Consider the following 15,324-nt stretch of genomic DNA (forward strand, 5'->3'; position numbering starts at 1 on the left):
TGATCAAGGGACCTTACATTTTAAACCTTGTGTTAGCCTAACCCTTACTTCGATGTAAAACCAGTAAGGCAGTTTTGCTCTGCAAGGGCAGATGCTCTTACAAAGTGCATAGAGTAGTCCTGTAAGAACAGAGCCATCTGCTAAATAGTAGGTGCTCTTACTTGGGGACCTGCTCCACATAGCGTTGGTAGCCAATGGTGTTCTTCCCATAGTCAATCTGTTTCTGTCTCCTCTGAAGGGTTTCCACATCTGTCTCACACCTGGATAAATATTTATTTATTTAGAACTTTTCTATACAGACTTTCCAAAAACAGAGTTACTGATCAATTCGGTTTACATTTTAACCATAACAGTGACAAGTAAATGCCTTACAAAGAACAGGTAGAAATAACTTGGAAATGAATATATGGGGTTAATAACAAAGAAATACAATATACATAGCCTAATGTAGGCAGAGGCAAAATACATCGGTGTGGGGTTGTGTATATAATTTAGGACTGTCAGGAGGTTGGGTATTGTGTTTTGGACTGCCAAGGAGTTGAAGTTGAATTGAAGAATTCTTTGGGGAATTCTGTGTGTTATTCTTTGGGGTTTTTGGTGGGCTGTAGTATTTAGAAATAAAACTATTCCTTTAAATTAGTACTGGAATCACTGTTCCTGTGCAGTTAAAACAATCATGCAGCTAGCTACGTACTATTCTATTTACATTTCAGCATTTGTGCCTCCTGCAGAAAAGCAGTGCTATCTAGTGAGAAACTCCTGCTGTAGAGCTATGCAGAGGAAGCAGATAGAAAGAGAGCCTGCAACTAATAGGAAAGATGTCAGTAGTTAGTAGCTCCTCTTCTATGAAGGCAATTTCAATAATGTGATTTCCCTGTGTGTACCCAGATCAGTCCAGACTCCTGGGTTTTGCCTCCCCGCCAGCAGATGGAGACAAAGTTTTACTGACACTTAACCCAAGATGCCACCTGCAGTGTCTCAGTATTTCTCTGTCTCCAGCAGATGGTGGAGGTGCAAAGCCTGCAGTCTGAGTTAAAAAAAAAATGGGCAAGCAGAAACAGAATGATCTAATATGTTAAAATACTTCTTGTGTAGTTTGGGATTGGAGAAGAGACCCCCTAAGCCACTGTAAGGCCCTTGACCCAGTGGCAGCTCTCCCTGATTCCAAGTATAGCTCCCTGGCTATTCCCCATACACATTTTCCCTCAACTTTCTCTAGAATTTTGTGGCTAGCAAATTAGGTCCCTCTGAAACAGCTGTTCTGTTTTCTTTCACACAGCTCTCAAAGTTTGAGACACTTTTTTCCACAAACTCCAGTACTGTTCTCATAAGAGTGAGAAGGCACAGTACGGCTCAAATGCACCAAGAACCCATGCTGCCATCAGCAAGCCTGTGGAGAAGGTGAGCCAGGGAAGAGATTAGCATTAGCTTGGAGAGGATGGGGACAGGATGGTAAGGACACATAGCAGGAGCAAGCTATTACACAAATCACTGGAGTGCAGAGTATCTAGGATGCCCACTGCTTCCAAAGGGTACCAGTCCTGACTCACACTCATGTTTTATTGCCAAAAATGGCCGCCACTTGAAAATAGGGAAGATCACTGCTAGAAACCTCTCTTTTCCAAGTAACTGGGTAGGGAAGTCAGAAACATTCTTCTAAGGCCAACCTTCAGCCTTCTCCATCTGCACTAGGTAAAAAGTGAATTGAGGACAGGATGATTACCAAAGACTAAGGAATCCAGGAGAGATCTGGGAAACTATAGATGGGTGAGCCTAACTTCAGTTAACAGGAAAAAAAAAAATTGTTATAAAGAATAAAATCACATAACATTTAGAATGGGACACAGCCAGCAAGGATTCACCCAAGGCAAGTCTTACTTCAAATCTGCTTCATTATTTTTTGAAGAAGGGACTAAGCATGTGGACAAAGGTGAACCAGTAGATGTGGTGCATTTGGATTTTCAGAAGGCGTTCAACAAAGTCCCTCATGACAGGCTTCTAAGAAAACTAAAAAGTCATGGGATAGAAGGCGATGTCCTTTCGTGGATTACAAACTGGTTAAAAGACAGGAAACAGAAAGTAGGATTAAATGGACAATTTTCTCAGTGGAAAAGGGTAAACAGTGGAGTGCCTCAGGGATCTGTACTTGGACCCGTGCTTTTTTTTTTTTTTTTTTTTTTAAATGATCTGTAAAGGAATATGACAAGTGAGGTAATCAAATTTGAAGATGATATAAAATTATGCAGAGTAGTTAAATCTGAAGCAGATTGTAATAAATTGCAGGAGGACCTTGCGAGACTGGAAAATTGGGCATTCAAATGGCAGATGAAATTTAATACACTACATCTACCAGTTCACTTTATCCACATGTTTGTTAACCCCTTCAAAAAAATGAAACAGATGTGAGTCAAGACTTACCTTGAGTAAGTCCATGCTGACTGTGTTCCATCAAACCATCTCTTTCTATATGCTCTATGATTCTGATCTTGAGAATAGTTTCCACTATTTTTCCTGGCACTGAAGTCAGGCTCATTGGTCTATAGTTTCCCAGATAGCCCCTGGAGCCCTTTATAAATATTGGGGTTACATTGTACCTGAAGAGTGGAGGGTGGCCAATGGGATGATTTTAATGATAGGTTACAACATTTAACTAAGATAGGATATTTCATTTTTTAGTTCCTTCAGAACCCTGTGGCGCACACCATCCAATCCTGGTGATTTGCTACTCTTTAGCTTGTCAATGTGGCCTACTACATCTTCCAGGTTCACAGTGATTTGGTTTAGTTCATCTGACTCATCACCCTTGAAAACCATCTTCGGAACTGGTATCTCCCAAACATCCTCATTAGTAAACACTGAAACAAAGAATTCATTTAGTCTTTGCACAATGACCTTATCTTCCCGAAGAGCCCCTTTAACCCCTCAGTCATCTAATGGTCAAACCAACTCCCGCACAGTTTTCTTCCTTCCAATATATTTTAAAAAGTTATTCATTCTGAGTTTTTGCTTCTACGGCCAACTTAATTTCAAATTCTCTTAGCCTGCCTTATCAATGTTTTACACTTAAATTGACAATGCTTATGCTTTTTCCTATTTTCTTCACTTCAGATGGATCCTTCTTCCAACTTTTGAAGGATGGATTTTTTGGCCAAAATAGCCTCTCTCTCCTCACCTTTTAATCGTTTTGCCTTCCTTCCACCTTTCTGAATATGTGGAATACATCTGGACTGGGCTTCTAAGATTGTATTTTTAAACAATGTCCACACCTGTTGTATTCTTTTAACTTTTGCAGCTGCACCTTTCAATTTTTTTTCTATTTTCCTCATTTTATCAAAGTTTCCCTGTTGAAAACAGTGTTAGAGCTGTAGATAGGAAAATTGGTTCTTACCTGCTAATTTTTGTTCCTGTAGTACCACAGAACAGTCCAGACTGCTGGGTTTTGCCTCCCTTCCAGCAGATGGAGACAGAGAAAAACTTGAACACCCCCTCTTAATCTGGTGTGCCACCTGGGTCTCTTCAGTATTAACGTTACAAAAGCAGAAAAAAGTAATTAAACAATGGTCATATCAAGCGAGGACAAGAAGAAAACCAAGCTATCTAAATGTTGTACCCAGGATAAGGAGAATTAGTCTTCTGCAGTGCCTAGGAAGTGAGAAAGAAAAATGTTGTAAATAGAAAAAAAACCCCTACTGGTCAACCCCCCCCCCCCCCCCCCCCCCCCCCCCCCCCCCCCAATAGGCAGGCATCTGGACTGATCCGTGGTACTACAGGAACAAAACTTAGCAGGTAAGAACCAAATTTTCCCTTCCCTGTACGTACCCAGATCAGTCCAGACTGCTGGGATATACCAAAGCTTCCCTATCTGGGGTGAGACCTGGAGAGTCCCGCTCCAATGACACTGCTTCCAAAACAGTTGACGTCCGTTACCTGGATGTTCAAACAGTAGTGTCTGGCAAAAGTGTGCAGATACTTCCAAGTCGGCACGCTGCAGATTTCCTGCACCAATACCAACTGGCTCTCCCCAGAAAGCAGCTTATGACTGGATCGAATGAGCTTTTACACTGTTCAGAACAGGCCCTCCACGACAAATGAAGCAGAAGCGATGGCCTCTTTCAACTAATGGGCAATGGTAGCTTTAGACGCTTTATGACCTTTCTTAGCACCATTCCACAGGAAAAAAAAAAAGATGATCCGAAACTAGAAAGGCTTTGGTGACAGAGGTAACACAAATGAATGCTCCTGACATCTAGATGCTTCAATTCTCTAGCTTGAGGAGCATTCCATTCAATAGCAGGAAAGGCCAGAAGTTCCACTGACTGATTTAAGTGGAAGGTTAAGACAACCTTCGGAAGAAAGGATGGAACAGTTCTGAGCAATACCCCGGAATCAGAAATCCATAGAAAAGGTTCCCTACAGGAGAGGGCTTGAATCTCAGAGACCCTCCTAGCTGAGCAGATAGCCACCAAAAACATCTTCAGAGTTAAATCCTTTAAGGTGACCTTCTTGAGGGGCTTAAAACGAGGTTCACATAACACCCTGAGCATCAAATTAAGACTCCACAAAGGACATATGGAATGGACCGGAGGATTCAAGTGCTTCACCCCGTGAAGAAATGCACATCAGGGTGCGCTGCCAGAGCTGCACCCTCAATCTTGCCTCCAAGACATCCCAAAGCACCCGGAGGGAATTTAAGGATAACCCTAGCTGAGCCCTTTCTATAGAAAAGCAAGAATCTGTGCCACCAAGGGGAGACCCCTTGCTCACGACACCAAGATTCGAAGACTTCCACACCCTGACATAAGTTAGAGAAGTAGAGGTCTTCCGCACCTGCAATAGAATGGAGATGACATTCTCATGATAACCTTTTTTCTTCAACTGTTTCCTCTCATAAGTCAGGCCGTTAGACAGAAACGATTCGCCTGGTCGAAAAATACAGGACCCTGACGCAGCAGGTTTGGAAGATGACTCAGGCGCAGAGGACGTCTAAAGCCAGGTTGACTAGGTCTGTGAACCATGGTCTCAGAGGCCACTCTGGAGCTACTAGGATTACCGTCCCTGGGTGAGCTTCTATTCATCTCAGAATCTTGCCTACCTAATGCTATGGAGGAAACACGTAGAGCAGAATGTCATGGGCCAAGTACGTACTAGGGCATCTACCCCTTCTGCCCCTGAAGAAGCGTGGTGCTTTGGCATTCTGAGTCACCATCAAGTCCAAATGAGGAGTACCCCACCGGCGAGAGATGAGAGTCATTGTGTCTAAGAACAGCTCCCATTCTCCAAGGTCCAGTCGTTGACTGCTTAGAAAATCTCCCTGCACATTGTCTATCCTCGCTTCGCGAGAGGCCACCAACAGAGCTAGATGTCATTCCACCCAGGCCATCAGTTTCTCCACTTCTAAGGCTACTGGACAACTTTTGGTTCCTCCTTGATGGTTGATGTAGGCCACTGTCGTCACAGTGTCTGACAAACCGCGCACCACCCAATTGCGGACGAGAGGAAGAAATTTCTGCAATGCCAAGTGCACTGTTCTCATTTCTAGGTGAATGATGGACCATTGTGCCTCCTCCTATGACCACTGGCCTTGGGCCGACTGAGATTGGCACACTGCTCCCCAACCAGAGAGACTGGCGTATATGGTTACTATCACCTACTGAGGCACCTTGAGGTTCACACCTTGCTTCAAGTGGTCGAGGACAAGCCACCAAGACTGGACCTGGCAGACTGAGTGGCAAGAGAACCTTGAATTCTTCTGACATCAGATCCCAGCGGGATAGCAAAACTCTGCAAATGCCTCATATGAGCAAATGCCCATGGGACTAATTCTAGAGAGGATGCCATGAATCAAAGAACCTGCAAGTAATCCCAGACCCTGGATACAGCCACTGTCAAGAGAAATGTTGAACTTGCAAGGTCAGCTTGGTTATCCATTCCTCCATTGTGCTCTGAAGAAATCCAAGACCTGAGAAGGAAGAAGATTGTTCTTGGACTAATTGACTGCCCAACCGAGGGAGCGCCAGCCTGCAGAGGTCCTCCAATTTTGCTCGAATAAGCCAGTTGTCTAGGTATGGGTGAACCAGTAACTCCCTCCCGTCTGAGAGCTGCCACCACCACCACTTTGGTGAAGGTGTGGGAAGCTGTTGCTAAACCGAACGGGAGAGCATGGAACTGAAAATGCCTCCTGAAGATCATGAATCTGAGAAATCTTTGATGATCCTTGTGGATTCAGATGTACAGATATGCTTCAGTTAGATCCAGGGAAGCCAAGAACTTGCCACTGTGTACCTCCACAGTGACTGAGCGCAGGGTTTCCATCTGAAAATGTGGTACGTTGAGAGCCTTGTTCATCTTCTTGAGATCCAGAATCGGACAGAAAGAGCCTTTCTTGGGTACCACAAAAATAATGGAGTAACACCCAGTCCTGCACTTGTCTGGGGTGGGGGGAAATCAGGAATGATGGCCTTCCAACCTGTGGAGAGTTTGAGTCACAATTTGCTTAAGAACATAAGAAATTGCCATGCTGGGTCAGACCAAGGGTCCATCAAGCCCAGCATCCTGTTTCCAACAGAGGCCAAACCAGGCCACAAGAACCTGGCAATTACCCAAACATTAAGAAGATCCCATGTTACTGATGCAATTAATAGCAGTGGCTATTCCCTAAGTAAACTTGATTAATAGCCATTAATGGACTTCTCCTCCAAGAACTTATCCAAACCTCTCTTGAACCCAGCTACACTAAGTGCACTAACCACATCCTCTGGCAATAAGTTCCAGAGCTTTATTGTGTGTTGAGTGAAAAAGAATTCTCAGATTAGTTTTAAATGTGCCCCATGCTAACTTCATGGAGTGCCCCCTAGACTATTATTCGAAAGTGTAAATAACCGAGTCACATCTACTCGTTCAAGACCTCTCATGATCTTAAAGACCTCTATCATATCCCCCCTCAGCCGTCTCTTCTCCAAGCTGAACAGCCCCAACCTCTTCAGCCTTTCCTCATAGGGGAGCTGTTCCATCCCCTTTTTCATTTTGGTTGCCCTTTCTCTGTACCTTCTCCATCGCAACTATATCTTTTTTGAGTTGCGGCGATCAGAATTGTACACAGAATTCAAGGTGCAGTCTCACCATGGAACGATATAGAGGCTTTTTCACCAGAGAACTGCAGGAAGAAATCAGAAATAGACTTAGAATTTGCTTCGCCTCTTTGAGACCTAACTGTTCTATGATGTTTAGAACCCACTGGTCAGACATTATTTTGACCAATTCCTCGTAAAACAGGGACAGTTGTCCACCAATGACTGGGACGAAGGAATGGGTCAGTGTTATCTCATTGAGAGGATTTGGATCCCAAAGACCCTTGATTGACTCCTTCACAGTTCGATCTGCGTCCTCGGGGGGGGGGGGGGGGGGGGGGGGGGGGGGGGGGGGGGGGGGGGGAGGGGGACGGACACCCTGCTCTGTTGGAAACGTCTCTGACCCCGCAAAGCGAGAATGGGGTAGAAGAAAACTCCTAGTCCCTTTAGGCAACTTATTCTCCCCTAAAGACTTTATATCAGTTGCTCCAAGTCCTCCCAAAACAGGAATTTGCCCTTAAAGGGGAGTGCCCCCAGCTGAGACTTAGAAGAAACATCAGCAGACCAGTTGTGTAACCACAAAAGCCTTCTGGCCGACACCACAGACCAGACTACCAGTACTCACCCCAGGTGTCTCACTAGATCAAAGGTGCAGGCAGGGTGTCCAACCCTAGCACCAGGTATACCTACAACTAGGGGGGATGGTCCCACAAGACATGTATACCCCCCCCCCCCAGGAGGATCAGCACCACTTGTCCTGCTTGATCTGTTTATGTATACATAAGAATCTGAAGGTCAAATATTTTAACACCACCACATACTGTGGGTAAGTTAAACAAGGCTGAGGAGAGGGCTGGCCCTTGTGGGACCCCTGTTTTCATGTCTTTCCATGATCTGCACCTTCTGTTGCCTTTCAGATAAAAAAAAGCGATTAAAACCATAAGGTATTCCCTATCCCAGCTTGTACTATAAGATTCCATAGCTGTTCATGCTTTATCATGTCAAATGTGGCAGTTAGATCAAACAATTAGAAACTTGATCTAATTCTGAATGTAACATCTGTTAAAGATGTTTGTTTTTATGGAATTTACAAAATCCCTATTGCTGCGGATCCAACACTTCTCATGGCTCTCCAGGAACTCTTCTAGTTTTGCTTGCACACATTTTCTATGATCTTACCAATGTAGGTATGTTGGAAAGTGGCCAGCATTTTAGGATTGAATCAGGGGGTAGTTCTAAACTTTTTTGTACTGGTCTAACAATGGTGACTATACTGATTTGGATACTGCTCTTCTTGCAAACTCTCGATATTCCTGTATGCTTTCTCTTAACCCTCAGAATTCCCAATGGGCAAGGATCTAACAGACAATGTTGATTTAGTACTATTAATCATTGATGTGACCTCAATTAGAGATGCATGTTGAAACGAGCAGCACTTTACTGGCACAGCTAGCTGTTCATCTCCTATAGAATCCAATATACCAATGGAAACAAATTGGGCTTGCTTTGGGGTAATTTTATCTTGGAAGAAGTTAACCATATCTTCACAGCTTGGGAAAGGTGATTATTTCCCATATTTTACAACCTGCTATTCAACTTTTTTTTTTTTTTTTTTTTTTAATAAAAAGAGTTCCATGGGTTAATTTTCTATCCTTGTAAGGATCCTCTCTCACACTCTCAACATTGCTTTTTATACAAGTACAATTAATGTTATTGCTCTTGTAAATCTGCAGTCTTATGTCTCTTCCATTTTCTATTCCTCCTCCCCCGAGTACTTTTCTCTGATCAAGCAGTACTGGAGTATACCAATGTGCCTCTCTCACCGACACCTTGAAGAATCTCATGTTAGGAGTTTTTTCTTCATAAGCTGTGCTCAATGAATTGTTCCAAATCTTAGTAAGATCTTCTACATTTATTACTTGAGTAGTCTTATTATACTCTGGTCCCACCCATTACTCAAAACAATTTACAAAAGTGATCTTTCCACAAGATTTCTAACATATGTTGTTTGCTGAAACTAACATTTCATTTAGTATGATAAAACAATAAGTCCAAAGTATGACCTGCCCTTGTGTAGCTGCAATAATCGCTTGCATGTAATCAATGCACAACATAGCAGTGTTGACAAGAATTACTACAACCCAACGATACAGCCCAGCTGCAAACCATACAGCTTTACCACCTGTAGGATTCTACTCCATATCCAAAGCCACTCAGCTTCCTCCATTGTACACCATCTTCTTAGATAGCTGAGCATGCACCATCCCTTAACACCCAGCATGTGTGTCCCTTGCTCCAACCTTTGACGGTGTGCTTACCTATCTTTTTGCTTTTGTGCAACCCTGGCATATAACATTTTGTATATAACCTGTGTACACATCAATTGTTCCTTGTACCCCTGTACATAGCTTCTCCTTATGTATCCACTCACCATCCCCCCTCCCCTTCCTTAGTCTTGTCTACCCCCACCCCCTCCCTCCCCTTATTTATTTATTTAACCTTTCTAGTTATTTACTATGTTACACACTGTTCCTTGTAAAGGCTTTGCCTATATATCCTTGGTTGTAAGTTATCTGTAAACCGGCACGATGTGCAAACGGTTGCCGGTATATAAAACAAAATAAATAAATAAAATGTCCAGGAAATACTAAGGCGCTCTGCATCCATACTTACTAGCAGAGTTTAATTTTGCATTCTTTGAAGCCAAAAAGCACTGCATTGGCCCTACAGACATGGATTGGTGCTTACTTTTAACAATTAAGGATGTGAATCGTTTGACGATTTAAAATATCATCCGATATATTTTAAATTGTAAAAAATCGTTAGAGGCGCAATACAATAGGAATTCCTGATTTATTGTCAAATCGTACATCGGGGGAGGGGGGAGGGCGGGAAAACCTGCACATTAAAACAACCCTAAAACCCACCCAGACCCTTTAAAATAAATCCCCCACCCGAACCCCCCCAAAATGTTTTAAATTACCTGGGATCCAGTGGGGGGTCCCGGTGTGATCTTCCACTCTCGGGCCACGGCTGCGTTAATAGAAATGGCGCCGGCACTACCTTTGCCCTGTCATATGACAGGGCAAAGGTTCGGGAGGGTGGGTTTTAGGGTTGTTTTAGTGTGCCGGTTTTCCCACCCTCCCCCGATTTAAAAAAAAACAAAACAAAACGCGATCAGATTTCCTCCCCCCCAGCCAAAAATCGATCGATCACACCTATGAAACCAATAAGGGCAAATAAATTTTGCATCCAGATTGAGGAGGAAGGACAATATAAACTACATAGCTTCAGGTCTCTGTCTGGATTAGTTATAAAGGAGTTGTGCATGTCATGTTAGATTTAGGAAGACTACCCCTCAGCCAGTAAAGGAACCCTGCAATAGTACCCAGCTCCATTTATACACCGATTTTTCATATCCTTAAAGAATACCTAATTAAATGGAAAATTTCTACATTTATAGTTTATAGCATCTAAAAATGGAAGCCCTAATAATACCTCTGTACAACTGGAAGATACGTGACCTGGGAGTATTATATCCAATTTTGGGGGCTTCAACTCCAAGAAAAGACAATCCAAGGAAGAAGTTATCAAGATGGTACAGTCTGCACCATAAGCACCACAAGGTGAATCTTAAAGACCCACATATGTAAATCCTAGCAGAGTTAGGGTGGGGATAAAAGGATATTCACATGCATGAAGCCTAACAAAGGAAAAGGAAAAAAGGAACAAACCTGTCATGTGACCACTCTGGATCTGTGCCAACTCCAACACTGATCATGTCAACACTACAGAGAGATGATGCTGATAGGAAAGACCTGTCCAAATAGGCAAACAAAAAAAAACAAAACCCTGCAGTTAATTCAGACACAAGTTAGGCAGGAAGCAGCATGGGACCCCTCACACACATTCAGGAGCTCTAAGAAAGGGCAGGAGAAGTGTACCCCCCTCATTTGGGGTGTGTGTAATATGAAGCAATATGGGTGTGGGATAACAGAGTTGCTTACCTGTGATCTCAGAGGTCAGCAGGATGTTAATCTTCAGACATGGGTGATATCGGATGGAGCCCAGCGAGCCTGACTTCAGTGCTGGGAAAAATAGTGGAAACTATTCTAAAGATCAAAATCGTAGAGCATATAGAAAGACATGAATTAATGCAACACAGTCAAGGGACAGAGACAGGATGGAGGCAGTCCAGAGAAGGGCGACCAAAAAGGTGGAGGGTCTTCATCGATTGACTTATGAGGAGAGATTGAAGAACCTAAATATGTACACCCTGGAGGAAAGAAGCAGGGATGATATGATACAGATGTTCAGATACTTGAAAGGTTTTAATGATCCAAAGTCAACGACAAACCTTTTCCTTTGGAAAAGAAAAAAAAAACAAAAACAACCAGCAGAACCAGTGGTCACGATTTAAAACTCCAGGGAGGAAGACTCAGAACCAATGTCAGGAAGTATTTCTTCATGGAGAGGGTGGTGGATGCCTGGAACGCCATTCCGGAGGAAGTGGTGAAGACCAAAACTGTGAAAGATTTCAAAGTGGCGTGGGATAAACACTGTGGATCGATAAAGCCTGGAGGATGGGAATGAAGAGAAGAGCCATGGGGGTGGCTCACAGGAATGAAGGCTACTACCTGCTGATTAATATCCTTATTCAATAAACTGTCACACAGTTAATGCGACTCCAACATTGCTCTATGCTTCAATGGCAAGAGGAAATGTGGAAAAGAGGATTTGCATTCAGACAACATGGTAGCATAGTCTGGGTAAACAAATGAGCATGGGAGTAGCTTGCTTATTGCGGTGGTTACTACCCCAAACCAATTAAGCCTGTTACTCCACTTGGAAAGCATATCCAGTGCAGCACACTGCTTCAATGGCAGAGGGGGAATGAATAAATAGGATTTACATCCAGACAACATCTAACAAGGCATTGATTTGAGCAGTATGAGTATACAAACATCGGGGTAACTAGCTCGATACGACAGTTACTACCCTCAAACATTAAGCCTTATACTTCACTTAGATGCAGCTCCAACAAGGGACCTGAACCTAGCGGTCGGAGTAACATAAGTTTGAGAAAATAAATATGAAAGTTTGCTGGGCGGACTGGATGGGCCTATTGGTCTTCTGTCATTTCTATGTTTATTGATTTACCCAAGGGAAGTCTTTCCTCACAAATCTGCTTCATTTTTTTGAAGGGGTTAATAAACATGTGGATAAAGGTGAACCGGTAGATGTAGTGTATTTGGATTTTCAGAAGGCATTTGACAAAGTCCCTCATGAGAGGCTTCTAAGAAAACTAAAAAGTCATGGGATAGGAGGTGATGTCCTTTCGTGGATTACAAACTGGTTAAAAGACAGGAAACAGAGAGTAGGATTAAATGGGCAATTTTCTCAGTAGAAAAGGGTAAACAGTGGAGTGCCTCAGGGATCTGTACTTGGACCGGTGCTTTTCAATATATTTATTAATGATCTGGAAAAGAATATGAGTGAGGTTATCAAATTTGCAGATAATACAAATTTATTCAGAGTAGTTAAATCACAAGCAGATTGTGATACATTGCAGGAGGACCTTGCAAGACTGGAAGATTGGGCATCCAAATGGCAGATGAAATTTAATGTTGACAAGTGCAAGGTGATGCATATAGGGAAAAATATGCCCATGCTATACTTACACAATGTTAGGTTCCATATTAGGAGCTACCACCCAGGAAAAAGATCTAGGCATCATAGTGGATAATACTTTGAAATCATCGGCTCAGTGTGCTGCAACAGTCAAACAATGTTAGGAATTAATAGAAAGGGAATGGTTAATAACACAGACAATGTCATAATGCCTCTGTATCGCTCCATGGTGAAACCGCACCTTGAATAGTTTACAGTTCTGGTTGCCGCATCTCAAAAAAAGATAGTTGTGATGGAGAAGGTACAGAGAAGGGCGACCAAAATGATAAAGGGGATGGAACAGCTCCCCTATGAGGAAAAGCTAAAGAGGTTAGGGCTGTTCAGCTTGGAGAAGAGACGGCTGGAGGGGGGATATGAGAGGTCTTTAAAATCATGAGCGGTTTTGGATGAGTAGATGTGAATCTGTTATTTACACTTTCAGATAACAGAAGGACTAGCGGGCACTCCATGAAGTTAGCAAGTAACATTTAAGACTAATCAGAGAAAATTCTTGTTTTACTCAATACACAATTAAGCTCTGGAATTTGTTGCCAGAGGATGTGGTTAGTGTAGCTGGGTTAAAAAAGCGTTTGGATAAGTTCTTGGAGGAGAAGTCCATTAATTGCTAGTAATCAAGTTGACTTAAGGAATGGCCACTGCTATTAATTGCATCAGTAGCATGGGATCTACTTAGTGTTTGGGTAATTGCCAGGTTCTTATGGCCTGGATTGGCCACTGTTGGAAACAGGATGCTGGGCTTGGATGGACCCTTGGTCTGACCCAGCATGGCAATTTATGTTCTTAAAGTTTCTAGAAATTTGACTGAGCCTCATTGGGCATGCTCAGAATGCATTATAGCATGTGTCCACACAGGGGCCCTTTCAGTCTTATAATATAGAATTTAAGGATAAAATAAAAAAGAATCCACATAGTGGAAACCCAACTCCATGGGGTGGTGGGCAGGTTTAGTGAGGACTAACATCCTGCTGTCCTCTGAGACCACTTGTTATAGGTAAGCAACTCTCTCAAGACTCATTCATAGGTGAATCCCTAGCTAAAGACTGCCCCCCAACAAAAAAAGGGAACCAATAAAACACCTAAATTACGTGTCAATGGGCATGGTAATGGGAGGAGCAGCCTCAACACAAAAAATGGGAGCTAGGCATGAACAGAGTTCATGAAGGACAGATCGGCCAAACCTATTCAGAGAGTAATGGGATACGACTAAATGGAGAGAACTCCAAATTGCAGCTCTGCAGATCTCCATGGGAATAGCTCACAAGCGGGCCGATGCCACCATGGCCCCCTGCATGGGCATAACAGAAGGAGATGCAATCTGATAGCCAATTAGAAAGTGTCCTTTTGGCAATGGAGTTGCCCAGCTTATTCCTATAAGAACATAAATTGCCATACTAGGTCAGACCATCAAGCCCAGCGTCCTGTTTCCAACAGTGGCCAACCCAGGCTACAAGTATCTGGCAAGTACTCAGACACTATGAATAGGCAGAGCTAAGCCAGAAAGCATCATCACTTTTTATGTAAAACTAGCATGAAATATACATTACAGTAAGGGACACATTCAAAATTATATTAATTTATGCTCTTTAAAAACAGAATAAGGGAGATTAAAATTGTTCTTGTTTATAGAAATCTATTTACAAGAGGAAAAAACAGTGGAAAGAAAAGTGTATTGTGTTTGAGGGAGAACATCTCAGAATGAAAGAGGTTCTCAATTACTTCAGAGCTCAGGTGCTCCCATGAGCTGTCTTCTTAAAGACAACCACTTTGGAACATGTTAGCTATATGACATGCAGGTTTCCAAAAAGAATTCCATCATCTATAAATCAAGTCCAAAAAAGATTTCCTGAAAGACAGACAATGCTTTCAAAACCTCTGCTGCAGCTATAAAAATGCAGTTTTTGGATTTTAAGTAGTCAAAGAATTCTTATGGGAAAACATGGATAAAACATTTTTCCTCTGTCTTAAGTTGGGTTGACTAAGGCCTTGTGTCAGCTCTACATTGGGTTGCCAACTGGCTCCAGATTTTCAGGACAGGTTGATCCAAGTCCTGGTTTTATTCACTTGCATGCAAAGACTTATTCTGATTTCCCTATTGCATTCTCTAAGAAACAAAAGAATGCATGCAGGTGAGTAAAACCAGGACTGGATCAACCTGTTCTGAATATCTGGAATCAGTTGGCAACACTAGCTCCAGACAGAAGGCTAAAGCTCTTTTACAATCCAAACTGTGCAAGGCTTGTTCGCCTTGGTGTGAATGGGAGCTGGGAAAGAATGTTGGCAGGACAATGGAACTTAGCTTACATACTAAGACCACCCTGTCATGAAAAAAAAAAGTGTAAGGTGGATAAGTCACTAAGGCCTGGAGCTCGCAGACTCTGCGCGCTGAAGTGACTGCCACCAAAAATATGACCTTCCAGGTCAGGTACTTCACGTCACAGGAGTGTAGCAGCTCAAAAGGAGCTTTCATCAGCTGAGCTAACACCACGTGTTGGTCCCAAAATACAGTTGGAGGCCCCACATGAAACGTACAAATATAGGCTGTACAGAAATGGGCGTACCATCTACA

At 42.8% G+C, this 15,324-nt stretch overlaps 1 protein-coding gene across 1 annotated transcript in view; it reads right to left on the minus strand.

Annotated features, from left to right (window-relative positions):
- Nucleotides 1-15,324, minus strand: part of LOC115079842 (oocyte-specific histone RNA stem-loop-binding protein 2-like) — a 34,584-nt gene that overhangs the window by 787 nt on the left and 18,473 nt on the right. The window contains exons 4-5 of the mRNA XM_029583766.1: nt 10,802-10,885; nt 162-260 (exon numbers count right to left, since the gene is read on the minus strand). Of these exons, the coding sequence (XP_029439626.1) occupies nt 162-260; nt 10,802-10,885 (183 nt within the window). The remainder of the gene's footprint in view (nt 1-161; nt 261-10,801; nt 10,886-15,324) is intronic.

The sequence above is a fragment of the Rhinatrema bivittatum genome, chromosome 18 (assembly GCF_901001135.1).
Source record: "Rhinatrema bivittatum chromosome 18, aRhiBiv1.1, whole genome shotgun sequence".
In the NCBI taxonomy this organism is placed as follows: Eukaryota; Metazoa; Chordata; class Amphibia; order Gymnophiona; family Rhinatrematidae; genus Rhinatrema; species Rhinatrema bivittatum.